Source organism: Sturnus vulgaris, chromosome 29 (assembly GCF_052056855.1).
Source record: "Sturnus vulgaris isolate bStuVul1 chromosome 29, bStuVul1.hap1, whole genome shotgun sequence".
Taxonomy (NCBI): Eukaryota; Metazoa; Chordata; class Aves; order Passeriformes; family Sturnidae; genus Sturnus; species Sturnus vulgaris.
Window position 1 is genome coordinate 1,241,362 of NC_142271.1, and position 25,228 is coordinate 1,266,589.

The window sequence follows — 25,228 nt, forward strand, 5'->3', positions numbered from 1 at the left end:
TACTGGCTCAGGAAATATTTTATTCTTTATACTTTCATTAAAAAATAAACATAGGAAACAAAACCACAGAACACTTGTGTGATAGAAACAAACGCAGAAGGTCAGAGCATTGGCTGAAAGTGCATAATAAGGTCATGCTACCATGTCCCTGATCCCACCCTGTCCCCAAGCAAGGAGTCAGCAGGAAGCTCAACGAGCAGCACTACATGGAGCCCAGGCACTGTGGGGCCAAGCTGATGGCAGAGGGGAGCCTGTGCTCCCAGGAACGCAGTGAGGCAGGACATGCTGAGCAGGGAGTGCTCCATGAGCTGCAGTGAGCCACTGATGGAGCCTCACCTGGGCTCGTGGGCCAGGCCAGGGATAGAAAGTGTCACAGGATGTGGAGTTATGAGACAGGGGAATAAACAGCTGAGAACAACGGGCGAAACAGAATTCTGGATGTCACTCTGGAACAGCCCTGGAAGCAGAAAAATCCTAGCTAAAAGGAAAACCTACACAATGAACTTGAGTGAAAGGCTGCCTTGGGTGTGCTGGACTCAGGTCTGGGGACAAACCCCAGTGATTCACCCAGCAGGACCTCGGTGGGCAGCAGCCACTGTGTCCCTACTCTCCTGGCCTCAGCTCAGGTGACCTCCTCACAGGGTGAGGCACAGGCACGGCCAAGCTCCCAGTGCCACACATTGTTTGCAGCTGGAGCTGTCAAGCTTTTTGAGGAAACACGATGTGATGAACCTTGCTGAGCACCTGATCACGAGCACAAACACTGCAGATGCGTCTGTGGCAGGAAACGAGCTCCTCCCCTGCCCTCTGCCCCAGTGGCCTCAGGCTCTGTGTCACAGTAGTTGACAGCTTTAACCTGCGACTCCTTTGTGCAGCCCTGCGAGGCGCTGCAGACACAGTGACAGTGCAGGCCCCCTCACACACATCACCCAAGCCGGCTCTGCACCCACGCTGGAACATTCAGTACGTACACGATGATTTGAAGCTGGAACACAGAGCAGCTGGACTCACCCTCACACACCCACATGGCTGAGAGCGACCCGAGGACCCACTGAAGAGGTGACCCAAGGGTATGTACATGTCCTTGGGAGGGGTCACCAGGCTGCCTGAGACCAGGCTGGGGCAACTCTGCTCTGCCCACAGACTGAGCCACAGGAACAGCAGAATGCAGCTTCTCCTGACCCATTCATCCCCTTCCTCCAGCTTCCCACAGAGCCCCTGATTTTCAAATGACTGCTGAGATCACACAGTTATGCACATGCTCTAGTCACAAGCAGCACAGAAAGCTGCTGTTCTGGTGCCTATTCCCACAGCATCCACAACTCTCAAGAACAGTCACTGCAAATCATTTGGGACTCTTCCTCCAGCTGAGACTTTTTAGAATGTTTTTCTTTGTGAGCTCCCTCCCGATCACTTCTCCCGAAGGACGCAGACTCCGGCGTCGCAGCGCTGCATGCCCAGGGAGGTGACCACTTCCCAGCTGTCAATGATGGGATCGTAGCACTCGATGCTGCTCAGCAGGGAGTTGCCGTCGTACCTGCCAGGACAGAAAGCTACAAATGAAGGACGGTGCTGGAGGAAGAGGCTGAGCTCATACAGCAGGCATAGCCCACATTATAACTGCATCAGGCTGCCATTACTCCTTGCTCTCCCACCTGCCCGGGCCCTGGACCTTTGTGCTGCTGTTTTGGTTGGGCACGGTGACCCCGTGGGTGTCTCCTCTCAGAGAGGAGAGGCCCCGTGCAAGGGGCAGTAGCTGTGCCCCGAGTCCCAGAGCTGCAGGAGCCCTGGCCTTACCCGGCGATGGCGTAGAGCCGGCCCCGCAGCACCGTGGCCCCCACGTAGCAGCGGGGCGTGGTCATGCTGGTCACCGTGGTCCAGGAGTCGGTGCGGATGTTGTAGGCTTCCACCGAGGACAGGTGAGCTGTGCCATCGAACCCACCCACCACGTAAATGTGGTCATTGAGCAGAGCCACGCCTGCCCCTGCAGAGAGAAGGTGGCACAGTCACACCCACAAGTGACACTGGCAGCACCAGACTCGCTGTCACAAGGCTGAACAGGTCAATTCCCTCTTCACAGGACATTTTTTATGCTTGTACTTCTCCCAAACGAGCTTATAACTGTGTCTTCTGTTGTTGTTGTCTCCAATACGATACATGAAAACATCTCAGTCCACCAAACACTGCTGACTCTGTGGCATGGGGGGCCTAGGCAGCACAGCAGCACAAGAGATTTACCTGGGCTGACACCTGAGCACAGGTGTGTGAACAGAGCAGCACCAGGCCTGCTCTGCTGGCAGGCAGCACAGAGACAGGTTCCTCTGGTGTTTCTGACAGCTCCTGGCTGTGGCCTGGAGAGTAGCTGCACACTGCTCCATACAAAGCTGGAGGAGAGATTTCCCTGACATTATTCCTCTGGAAGACAAAATGAAAACTGGTTTCTACACTGTTACAGAGGCAGAAGTGGCTGGAGCAGCTGCCTGAACAGGTGTTCTCACAGTGAAAGCAGACGATAATATGCTGCTCCAACTGGGAATTTATGAAACCAGTAGCAAATAACCCCCACCAGCCTTGGTTCCTCGTTGGCAGCCCCTTCAGGTACAGCACTGGAGGACACTGTGACATTACCATGCACTCGTGGCCTCAGGGGCTCCTGCACCTGGGAACACAGTCAGCCCTGTCAGGCTGTCACCACCAACATGGAACTCTTGCACTGATTAATATCCTGAAGGAAATGAGCCAACTACCCTGTAGCTCTAGGGCATGGATCTATTTCCTTACAAACAGGGTATAAGAGACCTTCTGTTCCACTAAAGGCATCCTGGCTTTCCCTGTCTGTCCTTGCTGAGAGCACCAGAACAGCTGGGAGTGGCCAGGCTAGCACAGTGGGCTCTCCAGGAGCTTTGGCTGAAGAGACCAAATCAAGGGAATCAAAGAAATTGGGTCTAGCAATGCAATATGGCCAAGAGAGGTAGCCTCCCTCCAGCATCTGTCCTAAAAGGTGAAAAGAAACAAGGAGGAAATGATCTCTGTGAATAAAGCTAAGATTACTCTTAGTCCTGGTCTTGGAATTCAAAGACCTGCACATGGATAACTCTTAGAGGGTTTTTTTTTTTTTTTTAAAAAGGGGGGCAAAAGAAGTCCTACAGGGTCCAAGGTCACCAGGACAGACTTAGCTGACACCAGGATGAAGGTTGCAAGTGTCTAAGGTGTAAGTAGTTAGGGGTGTTAGTACCAGAGTGGTAGCACAAAAACTTGGGCAAAAAAAGGCCCTTGGGCACACCCACATTTCAGACCTTGGTGCTCCAGGTCACAGTGCCAAGGAAGAACGAGGTGAGCCAGTGCTGGGGTTAAGAGCCTCACCAGGTTCCTGCTGGCTTGTGGCACCAAGAGGCTCATGCTGCAGCCAAGGCACAGCTACTAAAGCCTCCAGCTCCTGTGGGGTGCACACACTTGGGAAATGCCTGTTGTAGAAAGCTTTGCCTTGAACTCTGCTTTTGGTCTTGTCCAAAGTCAGCCTTCTCTGGTGCCCAAAGCAGACTCCTTGAGGAAAGCCATCTGATCCTCAAACTTCCTAGAGATTCATGGATTAGTCTCACATGGTGCCTCTGACCTAGAAAAACCTGCAGATTTTATCCTGTGTTTTATATGTATGGCCTTCCTGGATGTGGAAAGTGCCTAACTCCTAATTTAAATTCATTCTTGGCAGATAAACCAACACTTAACAGGAATATCCCTGTCACAGGAATAATTATTTAAAGATTGGGGTTTTGGTGAATGCCACTGCAGGAAACTGAAATAGTTTTGGAACAGAGCCCAGTTTTTTGAGTACCCAGTACTTGTCCCTAACCAGGAACACTGCTCAGGATCACATGGAGCAGTGCTGCCCAGGCTGACTGTGAGGGCCAGTTATTGAAAGAAGCAGAGAAAAAACAACTTCAAAAGGGATTTGGAAGATGGTTTAAGCACATAACTGTAAGCACTGGGAGCCACACAGGTGTGGAGGCACAGAGCAACCTTCCTGTGCACAGGGCCAGGCAGCCCCTCAGCACGGCCTGGAGGGCAGGGCAGGAGCCTGAGGCACACAGCAACAGCAGGAGCTCAACACACCTGGGCACACAGGAGCTGCAGGAGCCCCACAACAACTCCTCTGAGAAATGAAAGAAAGCTTTAACAGAAAGATACTCCAAAAGTAGGATTTAAACTGGATTTTTGTCCTAAATACAACAGCCAACTTAAAGCTTGGATAGAACACCAGGCAGAGAAACAAGTGAAGAGTTGGTGGGGGATAATTATTGTATTACTGCACCATTGGTGTAACCCCACTGCTGGGTGGCACTGCTCTGGCAGTGCTGCCCTGGAGCAGGGCTCAGGTGAGGAGCAGCCTGGCAGGGCACACCTGCCTTCACCATGTCCTGTGCAGCTGACAAGCACTGACCCAGCACTGTGGTCAGTTTGTGCCTTCTGAGCTCTCCTCCCTGTCAGGCATTGTTCCTTGTTGTGGAAGTCACACAGCATTTCATCTCCCTGCCTGTAACCTACAACCCTGCCACCTCATTCCTCTAGACACACCTTGACATGGCATGGAGGCATGTGAAAATGAGTATTTCCCTTGGGAATTCAAGCCAGTAAAATCATCTTTCTCAAAGCCAACCCTCCCACTGGGGCCAGGGCATCCTCCAGGGCAGCAGAACACACCAGGAGTGACTGGTCCCTCAGTGCAGCAGGAAACACACTGAGGCACTGGGGGCTCTTACCTGAGCGCTTGGTGGCCATTGGAGTGACATTTGTCCAGTGTCCAGTGTGGGGGTCATACCTCTCGACAGAATTCAGGATGTTCAGCCCATCGTAGCCTCCTGAAACGAAACACAGGAGCAAACCATGGGGCTGACCTGGGGAGAATGTTTTCTGTGCAGAGAGCAGTACCATGCCTGGTGGGCCCCAAGCACAGTGTGGCACTGCCATCAGCACAGCCTGGCCTGGTGGGGCAGAGGATCCTGCAGCCAGCCCAGAGCCACCTCTGCCCCACCACTGCACTGGGCCATGTGGGAGAGCAAGAGCATCACCTCCCCAAACCAGCAAACCAGGCCAGCCCCATGGAGCTGCCTCTAAGCACACCGAGGCCACTGCTGGTGCAGCCCTGCAGATGAGCAGCTCCCAGGTCTATGCTGCAGCTGCACGAGGCTGAATGGTGTAGACTGGGATCTCTCAAGAGCTGTTTCACAAGTGGATACTAAAATCTCTGTGCAGCCCCTGCAAAGGACAAGTGTGATGCCATCCACCCTGGGGGACGGCATGAGGAAGAGGAATTAACACGGTTGGTTTATGGCCAGGTTGGGCAGAGCTTGGAGCAATCTAGTCTAGATGGCAGGGGGTGGAATGAGACTAAGTCCCTTCCAACCCAAACCATTCAGTGGTTCTATGAAACTAAGACCTGTGACTCCCCAGGAACAGGACTGTAACAGATGTGGGTGCAACGCTGGGCCTGCCTTTTCTGCGGCCTAGAAGGTGACCCACAGAACAAGCTTCAGAGTGCTTTGTCCTCTGGCAATCTCACTGCTGGTGTGGTGCTCTGAAACTGAAATGAGTGCTACAGGAAGAAGCTGGAGAATAGACAGCTCATTTCTGGAGCACTATAGCCACCATTGCTTTGTGTGGTACAGGTGCACCCTCTATCCCATGGCTAGCTGCTTCATCTCTGGGCATCTGGACACTGCCCAGGCCACACAAAGCCTCAGCTGGCATTGCTTATCCTCCCCCCTTCCACCATCCCTCAAATGCTGTGTGTGTAAATGTGTGTCATTTGCAGTGTGCAGCATTCCCTGCAGTGATGTGGCAGCTGCAGTCCAAGCCTTTGTGATGGGCACAGTGAGGTCAGGTAACACTCACTGACACAGCTCTGAGTGCCCAGTGAGGTTAAACCTGGATGTGACAAGCTGGTGCTGCTCAGGCAGCACTCGAATGGTCACTTGTGTAGAAAGGCAGGCTTTGCACAGCTCCCAGAGGGGCTGAGGGTACCCACCCAGGCAGTAGATCACTCCATTGGCCACCACGAGCCCTGCTCCCTCCCGTGCTGTCTGCATGTCTCCCAGCATGCTCCACTGGTCGATGTTGGGGTCATAGCGCTCCATACTGGTGTGACGGCGGCTCCCATCGAACCCACCCGAAACGTAGATCATGTCTGCAGGGACAGAGGTGGCACCCAGCCAGTCAGCCATGCACATGGGGCAGCAGGGCCCTCACACACAGAGCAAAGCTACAACTGCAAACCACAGAAAACAGACTGTGGCACACTGAGAGCCAAGATGAACCCAGGCTCCTCAGCCTGGCTCACAGGCCCAACAAACAAACACAAGTCCCATCTGGCCTTTAAATCTGCTTCTTGCTGATGGATGAAAGAGAACACACACAATCCAGCCATTTTTCTTCATGCTGCAGAACCACTGGAACACTGCCATGCCCAAATCCAAACCCCGCCCATGGTGAGCCTCATGTCAGTACGTCCCCAAAGTCCTCATTCCTTCCCTGCAGATGTTCCAGTCACTCCAGCACTGGATGGTCACAGCTGTATTCGGTGTCCTGTGCTCAGTGTTGCCCAACACTGTCACCACCCTCAGAGCTTCCCACTTTATAATCTCTCACAGAGCTCCTTTCCCCCAATTCACAGATGCATGCTGCAGGAATGCAGCGGAGGCAGAGCTCCTCTCAGGATATGTGGGCAAGTTTTCCATTTTAGCATCCCAGTGATGAGAAGGCAGAATCCCAGGCTCCCCTCCTCCCCCAGAGCCAGCTCACTCTTCACATACCAGCTCAGGGCATCTCAGGCCAGAGCTGATCAGGCTGTTCTGCCCTGGCAGTGACCAGCACGTACCTCCAAGGGTCGTGGCTCCTGCCAGCCCTCGCCGCACGTTCATGGGAGCCACGGAGTACCAGATGCCATCCTCATCCGAGGTGTAATCCAGGCACTCCACGGAGCTGAGGCGCGAGCGCCCGTCGTAGCCGCCGATGACGTAGATGCGGTCGTGCAGGGACACCGTGGCCACGTATCGCCGCTTGCGCGTGATGCTCTGGGACAGCAGAGCAACACCGAGGTCAAAGACAGGAGCAGCAGCGGGCATCGACACCGACACTGCTCTCCTGCTGCTCCTTTGGGAAACGGCCACTGCCCCAGAGCAGGCAGCACCATGCATTTAAAGGACACAGCCCAAGTGACTCTGCCTGCCTCGCCCTGCCATGCTCTCTTCTCAGGACCATGTCTCTCTGCACTCAAATGTTTCACACTAAATGTCATTTATCCTGTGCTGCTGCATAGCCTTTGATGCATCTGGGACGTTTTGTTAACCTCCCACTGGCTCCTGCAGACACTGGTAATGGGGAAAAGTGGGGACTCTGAATATCTGATGAAGCTTTTAGCCTCCAAAAAAGATCAGACTTTTGGAACACCAGCTGATACTGAGTCTGTCCTGACTGGCGATATTAAAAAAGAGGCAGTTCTCCACCATTTTACACAGCTAAGTGTGATTTTAATTTGGGTAGAAATACTCCTCAGTGCAGGAATTCTCTCTTCCCATTATGCTCCAAAACACTGCAAGCAGTGGGATCACGCAGCAGCCTGATTACACTGTTCCTATTGACATTCCAATTATCATCACTAACCTTAAAGCTTAACACCCCTTCACTAAAGAAACATGATAGTTCTCACTCCCACAACCAAGATGTGGGTCTCTGCAGGCTCAGCTGATCAGGTCTATGACAACAACCCCCTCTCCCTCAGTCACTCTGCACGCTGAAGTGGTTTCAGCATCCACCACGTAAATCTCCGAAGAATTTCTGTCAGAAATCCTCAGCAGATTGCACAGGACAGCCCAAGGAGACTGCTACCCAGCTGGTGCTGCAGGATGAGTGTTTGCTCACAGCCTGGTCAGAACAGTCCCTTACCGGCAGGAAACTCCACTCCTGGGTCTTGGGGTCGTATTTCTCCACCACATCAATGGGGGACTGCTGGCTGCCAAAGCCGCCGATCACGAGCAGCACTTCGTTAGCTCCTGAGGGACAGCAAAGCCACGTCAATCCCTCCACAACCAAAGGGTCACCTCAGGGGAACAACCTGGAGAAACTCTGAGCCATCCCCGGCACAAAGCTGCCTCTAAATCCCGGTTTTCGTCTCGGCTATGGAGAAGGGACCTGACCTGGCTCAGGCACTGACACTCCCTCTGTGCACAGCAAGGAAGAGAAGGGAGAAACTCTTCAGAGCATGTGGCAGACAATCGACTGAGGTGTGAGGAACTGGCTGCTGGAAGGCTGTTTCTCCTAACATCAGAGGCACTTTGAGAAAACAAGCTGCCTCAGATAGGTGCTGAAGTTCACTCCTTTTTATGTCCTTTTGTATCCTTTCCATTGTTTTTCCCAAACCTCCCAGCACCCCATGGAATGTGTAAGAGGATTGCTGCTTCCCTGCAGCCTCCTCACAACAAAAGTCTCTTCTTGGTGACACGTGACATCTAGACTTGAATTAGGGGACTTTGTTCACCAGGTAAATGAGAAACAAGTCAGGCTGTCTGAAGCTTGGACAACTAATTGAATATTTTCCCAGGAATTGTCTCTTCAGTCTTGTGTATTTTATTTAAATTTGCCTTTCCTCTACTTTCTTTTTTCTGAGAAGAATTCTCTGAATTTTTCTTATTTCCTCCACCACTGCTAAGAACAGATGTGACCTGGAGAGTTTTAACTTCCCTTCTAATCACTGCCTGGAAGCAAGCTTCTGTCTCAGGTTTAGAACAGCTCAGTATCCCCTCGACCCCTTGGGCCCTTTCTGGAACAGGAAGTTTATCACTGGAATTTACGACAGTCCAGCCTTTCATTGCCCAAGGACTGAACACCAAGCAACAAACATTTAACAAGACTTTGTCACAAAGCAAAAACCGCTGGCACTTCAAATGAAGAATAATATATATAAAAAAAACCAAACTGGGAAAGATTCAAAAGATTCACAAGAGCTCCAACATCTTGGAAAGTCACCTTTCCAGTAAGACAGCTGAAAGTGCAATCACTTCAGTTCCTTCCATGCAAAGTTAATACATGCCTTGATCACAGTTTCTAAGTGACATATTGCTGATATCAGATGGTATGGAATCAATTAAAACAGCTGGGGCTGTATCCAAAGGATGAACCTCAGCACCAATGTGGTTTTAACCCGTACAATTAGAAATATAAAAGTTTTTAAATGTCTTTTTAATCAGGTGAAGTATTTCAACTAAGAATAAAATTAAATGTGTTTTTCTGAAATCACAGAATCACAAAATGGTTTGTGTTGGAAAGGAATTTAAAGCTCATCCCATTCCACCCCCTGCCATGGGCAGGGACACTTTCCACCATCCCAGGCTGCTCCAAGCCCTGTCCTACCTGGCCTTGGACACTTCCAGGGATGGAGCTGCCACAGCTTCTCTGTGCCTGGGCCTCAGCACCCTCTCAGGGGAGAATTTCTTCCCTAGATTTCCCCTCTTTCAGTGTGAAACCATTCCCCATTGGCTCATTGCTGCAGCTTCTGATGAAGAGTCCCTTTCTGGCTTCCCTGTAGGTCCCTTCAGATACTGGAAGGCTGATGCCAGTGACAGGCTGAGCTGAAGTGCAGGTCTTTGAAACTGGCATAGGAATTCCCACAAAATGTGCTGAGGCCTGGACTATGCAGGAACAGCACAACAATATTCCTTTCAGGCCTGAAAAGTCTGATCAGTGTGACTCTGACAAACCTAATCTGCCCTCCTCCTCTTGTGGTTAAACTCTTTTCTGTCCCCTAAAAGAGGCCACGAAGGGATTTTGGGGTTTCTCTCCACCACAGCTGCAGCAGCACTGGAGAACACACAGGGAAGATTCCTTGCAGGGAGAGTGGTCCATGCTGGCACTGATGGCAGTGCCCTGGGAGTGCACCAGGACACAGGCACGGCACAGAAGAAGCCTGTAAAATATTTTTCCTTCTTCTGTAGGTCATTCCTATATTTATGTTGCTCTTGAATGCTCACAGCCCTAAGACAAGGATTTTCTGAACAATTCAGTGACCATGCTTGGTAGGAGTTACTGAAATAAAGGAAGATATCATTTACTTGCCTTAACAAGGCTAGGGAGAAAAAAAAAAAGCACCTCTGAAGGGGAAGAGGGACATCTCCATCTCCCTCCTTGCACCTTCCCCTGTTCAATTCGCTGTGGAAACCTGCTGTCACTGTAAGGCAGCTGTCACTCACCTCAGCTCTATTTTGGACTCTGATACCTGCCTGTTCAGAGAGGAAGAAACTCTTCCCACAGTTCTTGGACAGCTGCATGCTGGAACAAATGTATCTGCAGGACCAGCGATTCAGAAAACTGGTTTTAAGGCCCGAGCAGGGGCGTGGGATTAAAGGCAATCAGCTAGTCCCCATACTGGCACTAAGCAATCGTGCTGTGTTAAAAGAGGCACCTCTGTCCTTTGCTCCAGTCCCTTCTCTGCCCCACTGGGGACCATGGAATGACAAGTTACTGCTGTGAAGAACATCAACACAATTACAAGGCACTGGACAAGGTGTCTGATATACCACCTGCCAGTGCCCGGGCCCGTCTCAGGGTCCTTTCCCTGCTGCTCACCCAGACGTGCTCGTGTCCTGGGTCCTTGCATCTGGCTCCGCAGCTCGGGCCGAAGGTGGAATTTCTTGGCTTCGTCTACGAGGTCTCTGCACTGCAGGCTGCAGCGTATAAAAGGCTGGGGAGAAACATGAGTCACTGGTACATGCAATGTATTTTAAGAAACCTCAGAAGAACTGTCCTAAAGCCAACTCTCATCAGCTCAGACAGCATGAAAAGGACTTGTGTGCGGGAAATGCAAAGGCAACTCAGACTGCAGCTGAGAAGATATGGCTCCATCCTCACAGTCTGGCACTGAAGGCTCCTTAAGGAAAATGGCTGCATTGGAGCACTAAGGAAAAGCCACTTCTGCTCCATTTAAGCCAGCAGAAGTATGACTAGGAAGCGGAACTGGCAGTGAAACAACACTTGATCTGCCCCATATACTTGCCCTGCACCTGCCATTGGAGAAGAGATGGGGAGCACAGCACAGTGAAACTGTTTAGCTGATTTACTGCCCTGATCACTGAGCACACGGGACATGCAGTTGTGAAGAGGCAACAGAAGCACTGAGGTCTTCTTGAAGAGTGAGGGGCATCCAAGGACAGCCTCATCTTGCACAACACTGTGTAATTCCCTCCCTTAGGCCAGGGCCTGGACCAACCTCCCTTCAGCTCAGCACTCATTTTCCCTTGGGTGTGGAGTGTACATGCTGCTTCAGTAAGTTCAGATTTACTGTAGACACACACATTTAGAGAGCTAAGGAATTACAGCTTGGAAATTCTTTTCAGGCCTGGATTTCTCCTGACTCTCAGCTCCATTCCCAGGCTGACAAGCTGACTGCAGCTTCAGTTAGGGAGGAGTCTCCCAGGGTGATAATATGGTGACAAACAGAGTGGAATTCATAATAAAGATTAACACCTGGTGTCTTTCCTGTGGGATACAATCCTGAGGTGCTGTCCCAAGGATGTTTTTCCCAATTGTCCAATGAACTACTGTCCTGTCCTAGCTGCACATAACACACTTTAAATACAAGTTATCCATACAATAAAGTTGGCCTTTTTTCCACAAAAAGGTCCGTGTGTGTTGCTGTCCTTTCTCTCTCTTTGCAGCACAGTAACCACAATTTACCTCTACAGGTTCCTGGTGTCTGTGTGAAGCAGCCACATGGGGCCAACACTCCACTGTCCACACTGTCCCAAGCTGAGGAAGTGCCACCAGCGTGCGGCACTTCCAGGCTGGAAAGGTCACCCTGCACATTCATTCTGAGAACTGAGGGCTGTACACACTCAGTCTCAGGCTGGATTTGGAACAGATCTATTTGTTTGGTACCAGTCCCTTATCCATTAGCTTCAGTTTCAGTGAAGTGGACCATGACAATCTGACTGAACACCCTTTAGCTCTGGCACAACCAAACACAACAGCCCATTAGGTTGTCCTGGTTTAATAACTTCCATGATCTATCACATCTGAGATGATTGTTGCTAAACCAGCCTTTTCCTGACATACAGAAACTGTCATTCACCATTCTGCATCTGTCAGGTGACAAGGGCTAGTAACGCTTGAGTACATCCTATCACCATCTAACCTGAAGGCTGGTTTGACCTTCTCAGGGCCTTCTTTTGAAATCTTGCCCGGGGTCAGCACCATTTCCTGTCTGGAATTAAACTTGCACTGAAAAGCTTAACTGTCTCTTTGCATCATCCCCATTTTGGGTTGCCTCTGCATCATCCCAGAACACAAAGCAGCAGCGTTGGCTCTTGGCTCTGTGCTGATCCTGAACCCACACAGCTGCTGTGTTTCTCACTCAGAGCTACTTGCTGGCCATCTGCACCTCCGACACCTTCTGAGGAGCCATGACCTCCCTGAGATCAATGCCAGCATTCTTCAACCTGGGGAAGGGGACCTGCTAGCACTCAGGAATGAAGGCAGAAAGCACTTGTTGGAGACTGTAACAGATGACAACACAAAGGTGCTGTGGATATCTGCAGAGACAGCTGACTAATTAACGACTCTGCAGAGGGCACCCTGCAGCCGTGACTGCCAGCACAGCACGCACTGCTCGGTGTGACAGCGGCCCTGCGGCTGAGCAGGGACAGCTCCACAGTGTCAAAACAAACAGCAGCAGCAGAGAAAGAGCTTTGAGCACATCCAGTGTCCAGCAGAGCAGGCAGGAGCAGCAGTGAGCGCGGTACCTCGGTGTCGATGACGTCAGTGATGTAGCGCGGCGTGAGCAGCGGCATCCGCACGTACTGCAGCAGCTCCGGCAGCGACGCCTCTCGCTCCTTCTTGGAGTGCTTCACCCAGTTGATCACGGCCTCGAACACCGGCTCCTCCGAGTCCACCTGCCAACAGGAGCCACATCCTCATCAGCTGCCAGCACAACACCGGAGCTACTGCCACGAGCACACAGCATCGAGCGAGCAAGGGAGCAGGACCCTTCAGCTATGAGTCCCTCAGGGAAACCCCCATAAGCACAGTGAATTCTCTCACTTCCTTTTCCTTAAACCTGTGTTTGCTTTTTCCCCTGCAGCTGAGATCAACAATGGGCAGCCCAAGTCCCAGAGCAGCCAGTGTGGAGTAGAGCCTGGAGCTGACAGCTCCATCCACTGACCAGTGGGAACTCACAGGGCAGCTCCTCCAATTCTCGGAAGCAGGAGCTGTGGTCCTGCAAAATCCAAAGTCCTATCAGAGAGATGATTAGATCCAGGTTTCCTTTCCAGAGCCAAGTGTCTGGCTTAGGCCCCAGCAGCCCTGTACCTATGCACTGCCCCTCACACACTCCAGCCAGAGCAGGAACATTTAAGGTATCTTTTTATTTCAAAATAAAAATATTTAAGGTATCTTATTATTTCAATCCACCTTTTAAAAACCACATATGATTTCAGAGTGGAGAATCCCAGGGCATGAATGTTAATGTTTATTTCTACTGTTTATTTTATCACTAGTTTATTTCTGTCTCCATTTAGGACTGGCATATGCTGGTGCTTACACCACTTCTGAAGATTACGCTGACTAAACCATCCAAATTTGATATTATTAGAGAACCACAGGTGCTTTAGACACCTATGATTACCAAAAGCAAAAGAATTGTAAGAATCTCAACTATATATTACTTAGACCTAGTTTTATTTTTGTACATCTATCAGATCACCCAAAGTAAAAGGAAATCAGACATTAATTTATTATCACAAAGTCTGTTAACTGAGACTAAATATGAAGATAAAAGAGCCTGTGATTAAAGGACCGAGCCTTCCCACCAGCCTATGCCTGGTCCCCTTTGAGGTCCAGTTTGAAGCTGTCAGGCAGAATGTTTTGAAGCAGGGAGGCACAGAAGTTAATTATGTAAGGCATTCTTCTATGCCATTGTTTTATATTTGTTACAGTGTAATTTGGAATGGCCTCTTTCTCTTGGAATTACAAGGAAAGGACAATTAGAGCTCACAAAAGGAGAGCAGACTACTGTATTGTTTCCAATTCTCCCACCTCCCCTTTAAATGCAATAATCCTGTGTTGATTTATTCCCTCCTGAACTGAATGTCCTCAGATATATATAACAGTTTTACTGTTCATTAAATCATTTGTATTTTCTGATAAATGATGAGTAACACTAAATGCAGGATCACAGTGAGGACCTGTCATTGCACTTCTTGAGCAGCCCAGAGATTTTGAGGGTGTTCCCTCACCACACTCTTGATTCCACACAGCACCTCTGTGTGTGGAACAGCAGGAGAGTTGCTTCTTATCCCAGACTGGTTTGCGTTGGAAGGGACTTTAAAGCCCATCCCATTTCACCCCCTGCCATGAGCAGGGACACCTTCCACTGTCCCAGGCTGCTCCAAGCCCTGTCCAGCCTGGCCTGGGACACTGCCAGGGATGGGGCAGCCACAGCTGCTCTGGGCACCCTGCGCCAGGACCTCAACACTCTCACAGGGAAGAATTTCTTCCCAACATCAAATCTAAATCTCTCCTCTTTAAAACTGTCACCCCTTGTCCTATCACTCTCTACCCATGTAAAAAGTCACTCTTCCTCTTTTTTATAAGCCCCTTTATAAGGTCTCCATGGAGCTGTCTCTTCTCCAGGTGAACACCCCCAGCTCTCGCTCTGGCTCCAGAGCAGAGGGGCTCCAGCCCTCAGAGCATCTCTGTGGCCTCCTCTGGACCCTCTCTAACAGGTCCACGGGTTTCTTGTGCTAAGAACCCCTGATCTGGACACAGCACTCCAGGTGAGGTCTCACAGGGACAGAGAAGAAAGGGAGAATCCCCTCCCTTGTCCTACTTATCATATATTCTAAAGGCAGGGCCGTGCATGCCCAACACACTTCCTGCTGCAAGGTCTGAACCAGCTCTTCCAATCCTCAAGGAATGTAATTTTTCCTGAGCAAATCATCCAAGAAGCTTGGCTGGGTCATTCTGAAGTTCCTCATTATTTTCTGCTCCCAGCCCAGAAGCTGCTCTCAGTATCATCACAGCCCACAGGTCAGCCTATCACAGCACAAAACTGCAGCTTATCAAACACCGAACACACTCAGCCTCCTCCACTGCAGAGCCCAGCTGGAGCCAGGTCCTTCACCACTGTCTCATATGCTCTTTCTCAAGCAGCCTCATTAACATGGGCATGTTAGCATAGCTAAAGACCACTTTCAAGGAATAATCAACATTTCTCCTCTGGCTACCCCTGTACCAGCTTTTTAGGAATCCCACCAAAGACATCCCATACACTGCTTTGCTTCCAAGCATCCCTGATCCCCTGAACTCTGAGCAGTGATTGCTTCAAGCCTTTCAACTGCAGTGAACATCAGCTCTAGACAAAATCCACCTCAATAAGTAATTGAACGCTGTCCTCATTACCAGGGAATGTTCAAGTTATTAATAAAAAAGTTGGAAAAAAGTATTTGACATGTTCCAGTCACACAGCACATCCTTCAGAAGCTCACCTTCAGGGAACCAAATCTCCCTCTCACTCCCTGCAGAGTCAGAGCACTCTGCACCATCCCAGGATTCCTTGTGCTGCTGATCAGCAGGCAAACAGAAGGTAAAGCCTGGGGCTATTTCTGAAATGTAGGCATTGAGATAACTTATTTTCTGAAGGGAAAGGAGGGAATGAAGGGCCAATAACTCTGCAAAGGGAACTAACTCACTGTGATTGACTTGCAAGAAACATTTGTGTGACAACAAATTCTTACAGAGAAGCTATATGGTATTGATAGAATTACAAACTAGCAAAAATAAAAATAGATGCCTCTTGAAAATTAAACTTCAAATTCAGGAACTGTGTGAGGAGTCCACCCCAGGAGTATGAACTAAGTACTGACTGGTTTCAATGTTTTACTTCAATGCTTTGCACAGCAATGGTACTTTTCAGGTTTTACCTGAATTTCATCACACTTGATGAGCTTTTCAACCTCTTCTTGATTTAAGAGGATAAACTCTTCATGCTGAACCACCTCTGGAAAATGTTTCTGGCTGAAGACCTCTGCAGCTTGCATTAGATCCACACAATTGTGTGTCTCAGCAAAATCCCGAATGCCCAAACAATTTGATGGATCCAGCTGGCTTTCTAGAAACTCACAGCAAGCTTGTTTCACACCTACGGAAAATCGGAGGGGTGAATGAGCACTGCACGCTTACTATCAATCCACTGCTTTGGCAAGGGTTCAAAAAAGAAAGTTCTGAGCAATAATGAAAATCCAATTCAAATAAAAAGTAAAAAGAAACACACACATGCATGTATTGCTTTGGAGATTGTGGAGACACTTGGAGCAGCCATACCACGTGTTTGGGCTGGTTTGAGCTCTGGGTGTTCTATTCCAATGAAAAAATGACATCAATCTGATACTAGGAAGACTCCAATGTGAGCTGTACTCAGCTTCATGGATTATAAACCACTAATGTGTCTGCTAGTGGATATGGAACCAGATTTCTAGATCTATGATAACTTTTGGGTAAGTTGTGTGGGATTTGTCTGGGACAGATCCATAGATGCATGTGCAATGACAACAACCAGTCTGTTACTGACCCAGACATACTGTGATGGCAGGTCAAATGACATCTAGGATTGCTTATTATAGTAATGTAACTGAGCTGTAAATTGATGTGTTATACAGCTCACAATTCCTCTTGGGAATATTCCTGCAGAAGTACAGTTGCCCAAAGAATGGAACCTGCTTTACCATTTTGTTTTGCATCCAAATCCCTTCCTCTACCAATGAGACCACAGCACACAAGAAAAGAGAAGTTTGACGTAACAACTTATAAATCATTCCTCCCCAGATCTCTCTTCCATGCACAGAAGGTCAAACAAACCAAATCTCTAAACAGCAGCAATGATGCAATTTGTGCTAATCCTTGAATTACCTTTCAGCTGAAGCAGACATGCTGCTGGCAGCAATTCTTGGACATTTTCTACTGTCACATGCACAGTTTCTGTATATACAAAGTCCAGCAGGATTTCCATGGTGGAGGCTGTCAGGCCCTGGATATCCACACAGGGTTTATCTTTCTCTGAGAGCTGTAAATTAAAAGAGAGACATAGCTTTATTTTTCATTAATGTGATCAGAAAGCCCACAACACTCAGCAGGTTTGAAAAGAACATCTGTTAGAGGTTTCAATACAGATTTGTTGTTTCTATTCTGGTGCTCACTGAAAGGATATAGGGAAGGAGGGAATTCCCCTACAGAATTCACTTACAGAATGAGTAAGAGACAAAGTTCTTTATGGATCAAAAGGACAGTCACACTGCACAGTAAAACCTGAGATCTGAGTCAGCAGAGATTACATGTGTCACTTTTGCAAGACAACTAAAGTGTCTCTTCCATGCAGTACTCCAAGGGAATTCCTCTCTGAGCTGGATGTGTGTGACACCCTGCAGCTCACATGGAGTCCCCACCTAAGTGTTGGCCCAAACCAGGTTCTTTCACCCGGTGTGAAAGAGGCCAGTCCACACCCAGAGTCCAGGTATTTGATTCATTTCAGTTCAGCACAGAGAGGGGGCTGGGGGCCAATACCCAAAGCCAGCACATGACTGGAAAAACTGTTTACTATTTATACATCTTAGCAAACAAAGGCATTAATGTTCATTGGCTACAAGCTACCTAGTTCTCTTATTGATTAGCCTTCTATCTTCTATTGGTTAACGATTTCCTTGCTTCCTAGACTAATTAGTCCCATGCTCAGTCTTTCTCTTCCTCTGGGTCAGGGGACTTCTGGAGTTGGTGGCTGTGAGTCAGTGATCACGACATGACCCTGCTAGAATTACCTTCTACCCATTCAGAGCTGAATTCAGCACAGCTGCTGAGCTGGATTTATCAATTTCTTTCTTATTTTGAGAGTTTTGTCAAGTGTCTCTGTGGCCCAGAAATTTGGCATCTCTGTGACCCCTATAAGTAGGACATCCTTTCTGCCTGAGCTTTGGTAACTTCCCCCTGGGCATGTCCACCCCTAAACTTGAACAAGTCAATTCTACTGACAAGTAATCTTCCTTTCCAACACTTGGACATGTTCACTACTCCACTCTAAAACCAAACCAAAGAAAAAGTCTTCTCAACTCTTCAGTTTCCCAATTCACTCTTCAAGCTTATGGTGAACTTCATTCCTAAAATGAAATTAAGTAAAATGATAGTTTGTGCAGTGATGGCACTTACACAATCCAGACTTTGTCCCCTGACTATTTTATCACCCCTGTGATTAATTTTAGAATAATTATTTTTTCCAAGGAACATTACCCTCTCAACGGTCAATCTTTGTGAACAGCAAATTCTGTGAATCCATCAAATTTGCACAAAACATTACATTTCACAAAGCATCATTTTCGTGGTTCAGTGCCTCCAGAGCTGCTGGCAGAGCACGCGATGATTCCTGACCAATGGACTGGCTGGGGGCTCACTGATCACACCCTGCACATTGCTGCCAGCTCAGCAGCAAGGCTGCACCTCAACAGATAATGATCTTCCTGTGGCACACTGCAAAACCAGCCCCTGACTTCTGGAGCAGTCAGCACCAGTGCAAGCACAATGCAGGTGAAAGCCCGTGGCTTCTCTTGCCAAGAATGAGCCTGAAGTTGGTACAGCCAGTTGGACAGAGGCTCAGGGAGCAGAAAGCATGGCCAAAGCACCACCACTGAGCTGCAAATCTGCCACAGCTGGGGAAAAAAGGAGGTGATACAGAACACAGAAAAGAGCAGTGGAAGAAGCACTCCATGACACAGCAGAGATGTCTGCTGGGACTGAGCCCTGCCTATGATGCAGAGATTCACTTGCACTAGAGAGGTACAGGAGGTAATGGTGATCCTTGAAGGAATTTAAGGGAAGAGGCCTTTCAAATTTGTTGACTCAGTGAACAAACCTTATGGCTTCCAAAGTTGGGAAGGAACAGCAAATTACCTTGTCTGACCTGTTGTGTGACAGGCCAGGCATTGCATTCAGAAAGCTAAAACCAGTTCCTGCCTTGGGCCAGACAAAACATTCCTCAATCAAGACTAAGATATTTGTACCACAAAGGACACAAATGCCACCAACGTTCAGAAATGATCAGACAAGATGGATGACTCCAATAAGCAAATGGAGACGTTGACCATACACATTTAGGATCAAAGATGTTACAAACTTCTATTGATCTCCTGACAGCTGTAAGCATCAGTTCTTCACACATCAGCCTAGAGCTGATAAAGAAGCTCCTGACCCACAATCAGTCATGCACATACTCTCTTTATACTGCTGACCACAACACAAACCATGAGGACAACACTAATACTCTACAGATGATTACTTCCTGCTTCCCTTGTATTTCTGCTAGACTCCACAACTTGGTTATTTTGCTCAGCTTACTCACATGCTAAGCTTGCCTAGAAGGAAGGAAGTATTTAATGTAACTTCACCTCATGTGTGTGATGCAGAATTGGGATCCTAACATCATACCTTAAAGAAGGATCTCATTGTGAAGACAACTTGATTCTGAACACAGAATCATGGAGTGGTCTTGCTTGGAAGGGACCTTCCATGGACTGTCTCTGTCAGTTTGAAGCCATTCTCCTTTCTCCTGTAACCCCAGTGAAAACAGCCTAATAGCCTCTCTCCATCTTTCTTGCTGTTGGTTCCCTTCAGGTACTGGAAGGCCCTCCAGGAGCCTTCTCCAGACTCAACAATCCCAATTCTCCCAGCCTTTCAGGCTCATGAGGACTCTGAGCTGAGCTCCAGCCTGTGTGTGCAGCATTAGAGAACTGCCTGCAGTGCTCAGTGCTGGGCTGCTGGGACACAGACAGTCCCTCATTCATCCATGCAGCTCCATACTCGGATTCAGAATGCAAAATCATGGTCATACAATGCTAACCAACACACAGGCCAGGCAGCTTTCCTCTCCAAGGTGTTCACTGTTTACCTTCAAGGTTGTTCAGTGGCACCAGACATCTCTGCAGTCAGAATTTCAGATTGTTTTCCCACTCTGTTGTTTAGTATCAGAGCTTTGCTCACTCTCCCTGAAGGGAGCAAAGTAGCCAGGGATTGTTACTCACTCATACAAGCACATTTTTAACATCATAGGAAGTGTGCTGCAGTACACATCCCCAAATCAACTGCAGCATCCAGGAAAACAACTAAGGAGAGTGACTTCGAGGCCTCAGGAGTTTTACCTCAAAATGCCCAAACTGCTGAAAGCTTTAAGGCAGGGGCTGCAGGTTACATGTGCCTCTTCCATTCCACAAATCATTGTGCTGGGATTGGCTTGGGAAGAGTTAATTTCCTTCCAGTGCCTGGCATGTACTTTGCTGCCAGTGACTGTCATGGGGCTGTATTTTGGATTTGTGCTGAGTGTAGGACTGATAATGGAGATGTTTTTGTTATTGCTGAGCAGTGGTCACACAGAGCCAAGGCCTTTTCTGCTTTTCCTACTGCCAGGCTGGAGAGGGGGCTGGGGGTGCATGGGAAGCTGGGACAGATGACCCACAGTGACCAAAGGCACGCTCCAGACCATGGACATCACACTCAGTATAGAAAGTGGGGGGCAGGAGGAAGGAGGGGAGGAATGTTTGCAGTGATGGTGTTTGTCTTCCCAAGTCCCTGTTACATGTCATGGAACTCTGCTCTCTGTGGGATGGCTGAACACCTGCCTGCCCATGGGAAACAGGGAGTGAATTCCTGATTTTGCTTTGTTTGCCTGTGTGGTTTTTGCTTTCCATATTAAACTGTCTTTATCCCAACCCATGAATTTTCCAGCTTTAACCCTTCTGACTCCCTCCCTGATCCTGCTGGTTGGGGAGCAAACAGGAGGCTCTAAGGGGCTTGGCTGCTGCCTGGAGCTAAACCACAACAATCATGCAGGAGAATAGGTCTAAAATTTTGCAACTCCTTTCTTGCATAAGGCTACTTCTTGTTTTTGCCTTTACTAATGCAGATACACCGAAGTGTACTGGAATAAGCCCCAATTTCTGCTCACAGGGGAAGAGAAATGCTGGCATGACAGTGCTAATGTATGGCTCACTGTACCCTGGACACCAATCACAGCACAGGGAAGTTCACCGTGTAAGAACCTGGAAACAACAGCTGTTTACTTTCAGAATAATATTTCTCTGTTCTGGGGGAAAGAACCCTTCAATTTCTAGAACACAGCCTCTAAGAGAAGACAGAACAGTTTCTTTCTGAGGTGGAGCCAGTGATCAGCTCTTTAAAGATCCCAAGTTATGTTAACTTGGCTAGACAAAGACAAATACCAGTGCACAACCAAGATCTAGGGGAGATAAAACTGCTCTGCAATTTTCACTACAAGGAACAACCCTGCAGGTAAAACTGATGGCGTTTCAGTTCTCCCACACTGCTCAGCACAGGGGCAAAGCAAAGTATTGTAAAAAGCCTGGGGTTCATCAGGTGATCAGTGGCTTCTCCTCATTCTGTAAAATGGGAACAGAAAATGGGAAGAATTAATACTAAGCTAGACTGAGAACTTTTTAAAATGTTACAAGTCAGAAGTGAGAGAAGGAAGGAAACTTAAGACACAGAGAGGTGAAGGCAGTTCTTTATGACAACAGAATCTGCTGACAGTCTCAGTGTTGCACTGGCCACGCACAGATGTGGCACCAGGAATACTGTGCCATAACCCCAGGATAAAGTGCCAGGAATGCCATGGCATAATCCCGAGATCAATTCTGAACAAAGCCTCGTGCAGCCCAGCCTGGCACATCAGAGCAGCCAAGCAGTGCCCAGACCTGCAGGAGGCAAGTGATGGAGAGCTGAGGAAGCCCTGGCAGGGCCTGGCAGTCCACACACACTCTGAGCTCCCTGGAGGCCCAGCCTGGCCAAACCCTGCACCCACAAGTGCCTGGAGAATGTCCAAGCACTGTCCCATCACAGGCCCCGACACACTAGCTGACACACACAGGAAACATGTCCACTCTGAGGCTTACCAAGCTGCCCCTTCCTGGAAGGAAGCTCTCCCACAAACACTCTGTAATTGTGTGCCCCTTGGCAGGTAGGTCATTTTAGGGTTTCCATAACAAAGAAGTAAGTTTGAAAGAAACACAAACTAAGGAAAAAAATCCCTTACAGCAGAGGCATTGTGGGAACACGAGAGAGAAAGTAATTCTACCTACTGAGCACAGGTGTTTTCCCAGGAAGAATTTAATTTCCTAGGAAGATTTACATGTCTGAATGAAGGTCACTATGATGTTACATTAAGGTGAGTGTAGCAAAGCAAGGAGAGACATCTCAGCTCCAGACCCAAAGCACACCAACCACCAGCCTTTGTTAGCAGCCACAAAGAACGTTCTGGAGCACACAGAGTGACTGAATCTCTGCACACTGCCTAGACAAAGTCCAGAAGCCAAAAGCACTGACAGGAACGTGGAGGCAAACCCAGAGAAGCAGAGATACTCTACTGTACTCCTGAGCACCTAAGGCTACTGGAGAACAGAAAACTTCAGCCTCCAGAGACTGAATTTGCTTTATGTGTTTTCTTCATTTAACAACATTTCCTTTATGCAGAGAAAGAGCACAAATCTGATGAATTTACAAATTTCATAAAGATATGGACAAAAAAATATACTGGTCTATGGTCAGGCCACACATGCATCATTTTGGTTTCTTTGCACAGGACTGTAAAAACTGAGACACCTGCTGCCCTGACAGCACTGAGAGAAGTGGGCACACAGACAGCTCTGCCACAGCCTTCATGCCTGGGTAAAACAAAGAAAAAAATCATTCCCTGCTGCAATGACTCTTGCCTGAGCAGGGAGGGCTTTAGGACCTGTGAGTTACTTAATGTTTCTCCCTGCTAATAGGCAAGGTGGTAAGATAAGGAAAGCATCTTCCATAAGAAAAAGCTGCAAAGATTGACTCAAACTTATAAACACAAAGCCAGGCAAAGCATCTGACGTTTAACAACGAGTGCTAGCTCTAGCTGAAGCTGTGCCTGTCAGTGACTCAGGGAAACTGCACACAGATAGTGCAAGTCTCCCAGGAAGGGCTGAGAGCCAAGGTGCTCACAGGTGAGATGTGCTGAGTGCGGCACCTGGGGCTCAGAGCCACCCCAGCCCCAGTGACACCCCCAGGGCAAGAGACCAGCACAGCCCAGCTCTCAGCCAGTGCCAAGGGGAGCCCAGAGCACGCATCCAACACCCTCCCTTGCACAGAAAGTCTTTCCCAGACTCCCCGGCACGGCTCCCACAGCTCGGCACCAGGGCAGGAAAGATGCCCAGAACCACAGAAACCACAAATCACCACTAGAAAAACAAGTGAATGTATCAGAGTTCTCTGGCTTGGCAAGTCAGCCTGACAGCTCGCTGGGCACAGGGTGGTCACAGGAGACCATCAATCAAGGCCACAGTCCTTGCCAAAACCTCTTAACTCCCCACCAGGTCATAATAAAGCGCTCCGGGGTCACCATAAGAGGACACAGAATCACCTCGAAGGGCTCCAGGGCCACCACGACAGAATCCAGAGGGCTCCTGAGCCAGCATGGGGGGATTCACAGAGACCCATGGGCACCATGGTGGGACCTGGAGCCCATTGAGAAATCCAGGGCCACTGTGGGGAAACCCAGAGAGACCAAGGGCCACCATGGAGAAACCCAGGACCACCATGGGGGATCCTGAGACACCCAGAGCCACCATGAAGGGATCAAGAACCACAACGGGGGCATCCTGAGCAATCACGGGAAGTATCCAGTGGACTCCAGGATCACCACAAGGGGATCCTGGGCCCCCACGGAGAGATCCTGGCCCAGCTGCTGAGCAGCTCAACAGAGAACAGCCCAAGCACTGGGCGGCCCTGCCTCCTCCACCCACGGAGCACCCAGGGCCGGCGGCAGCACCGACCTCGCTGGTGAACATGGCGCAGAAGTAGTCGCTGCAGGCGGCCAGGACGATGCGGTGGGCCGGGAAGTCCTTGTGCTCCACGCGGAGGGTGACGTCGCAGAGCGTGTTGCTTTTACGCAGGGCGTTCATGGCGTTGAGGATGGACTTGGCGTGGGAGTTGGTCATGATGTCCTTGGGGGGGGCCATGGCGCGCGGCACCTGCGGGCACAGCCAGCACGGCCACATGGCACGGCGCCCGCCGCCGACAGGGGGCGCTGCCGCCGCGCCGCCCCGCCCGCCCTCAGCGCCCGCCCCGCCCGGCGCCCCCGCCCACCGCGACCCCGCGGCGCGGCCGCCCCGGCGACACCCGCCCGGGGCAGCCCGGGGCCGCCAGCCCGGCCCCGCCTGGAGCTGCTCGACCCGGCTCGGCTCGGCCCGGCCCTGCCCGGCCGCACTCACCACCGCGGGGAGAGGTCCCGGCCCGCACACCTCGCCTCCCCCCGCCCTTCCCTCTCCCCGCACCGCGCCTTCTGATTGCGTCATCGCAGCGCGCCGCGCGCAGAGCGCCCCGCCCCTGGGTGCCGGGCGGTTGCCGAGCAACGAGCCCGGGGCGGGCTCCACAGCGCCCCCCAGCGGCCCGTGCGGGATCCGCAGGACAGAGCCCCTGAGGGGCCGGGGAAGGGGCTGAGGGAGCTGGGAAAGGGCTGGAACACCGGGAACAGCTGAGGGAGCTGGGAAAGCGCTGGAGCATCAGGAGTGACTGAGGGAGCTGGGGAAGGGCTGGAGCATCAGGAGTGACTGAGGGAGCTGGGAAAGGGCTGGAGCACCAGGAGTGACTGAGGGAGCTGGGAAAGGGCTGGAGCGCCAGGAACGACTGAGGGAGCTGGGGAAGGGCTGGAGCATCAGGAGTGACTGAGGGAGCTGGGGAAGGGGCTCAGCCTGAAGAAGAGGAGCCTCAGGGGGTCCCTCTGGCTCTCCTTTGGCAGGAGGGGACAGCCAGGTGGCATCGGGCTCTGCACCCAGGGAACAGAGACAGGATAAGAAGAAACCGCCTCAAGGTGGGCCACGGGAGGTTCAGGTTGGATACTGGGGAAAATTTCTTCCCTGAAGGGCTGGTCTGGCCCTGGCACAAACTGCCCAGAGCAGTGGGCATGGAATGGTGGAATCACCATTCCTGACAGTGTTCAGAATATGTATGGATGTGGCACTTGGGGACGTGGCTTCATGGTGAATATGGCAATGCTGGGAGGAGTGCTTGGGCTCAATGATCTTAGAGGGAGGGCTTTTTTGACCTTAATGATCCTGTGACTCCATGATTCTCGGTTCCCTGCTGCAGTGCTCTGGAAGCAGAGCCCTCA

At 50.0% G+C, this 25,228-nt stretch overlaps 1 protein-coding gene across 1 annotated transcript; it reads right to left on the reverse strand.

Moving 5' to 3' along the window:
• Window positions 1-24,413, reverse strand: KLHL12 (kelch like family member 12). The gene is made up of 12 exons (XM_014872850.2): window positions 24,330-24,413; window positions 23,892-24,089; window positions 16,948-17,101; window positions 15,963-16,180; window positions 12,786-12,935; window positions 10,615-10,729; window positions 7,939-8,045; window positions 6,872-7,067; window positions 6,023-6,181; window positions 4,758-4,856; window positions 1,798-1,984; window positions 1-1,537 (listed from the first exon to the last, which is right to left on the reverse strand). The coding sequence occupies exons 1-12, from the start codon at window positions 24,411-24,413 to the stop codon at window positions 1,411-1,413; spliced, it is 1,794 nt and encodes a 597-aa protein (XP_014728336.2). The 3' UTR covers window positions 1-1,410.
• Between the last annotated feature and the right edge of the window lie 815 nt (window positions 24,414-25,228).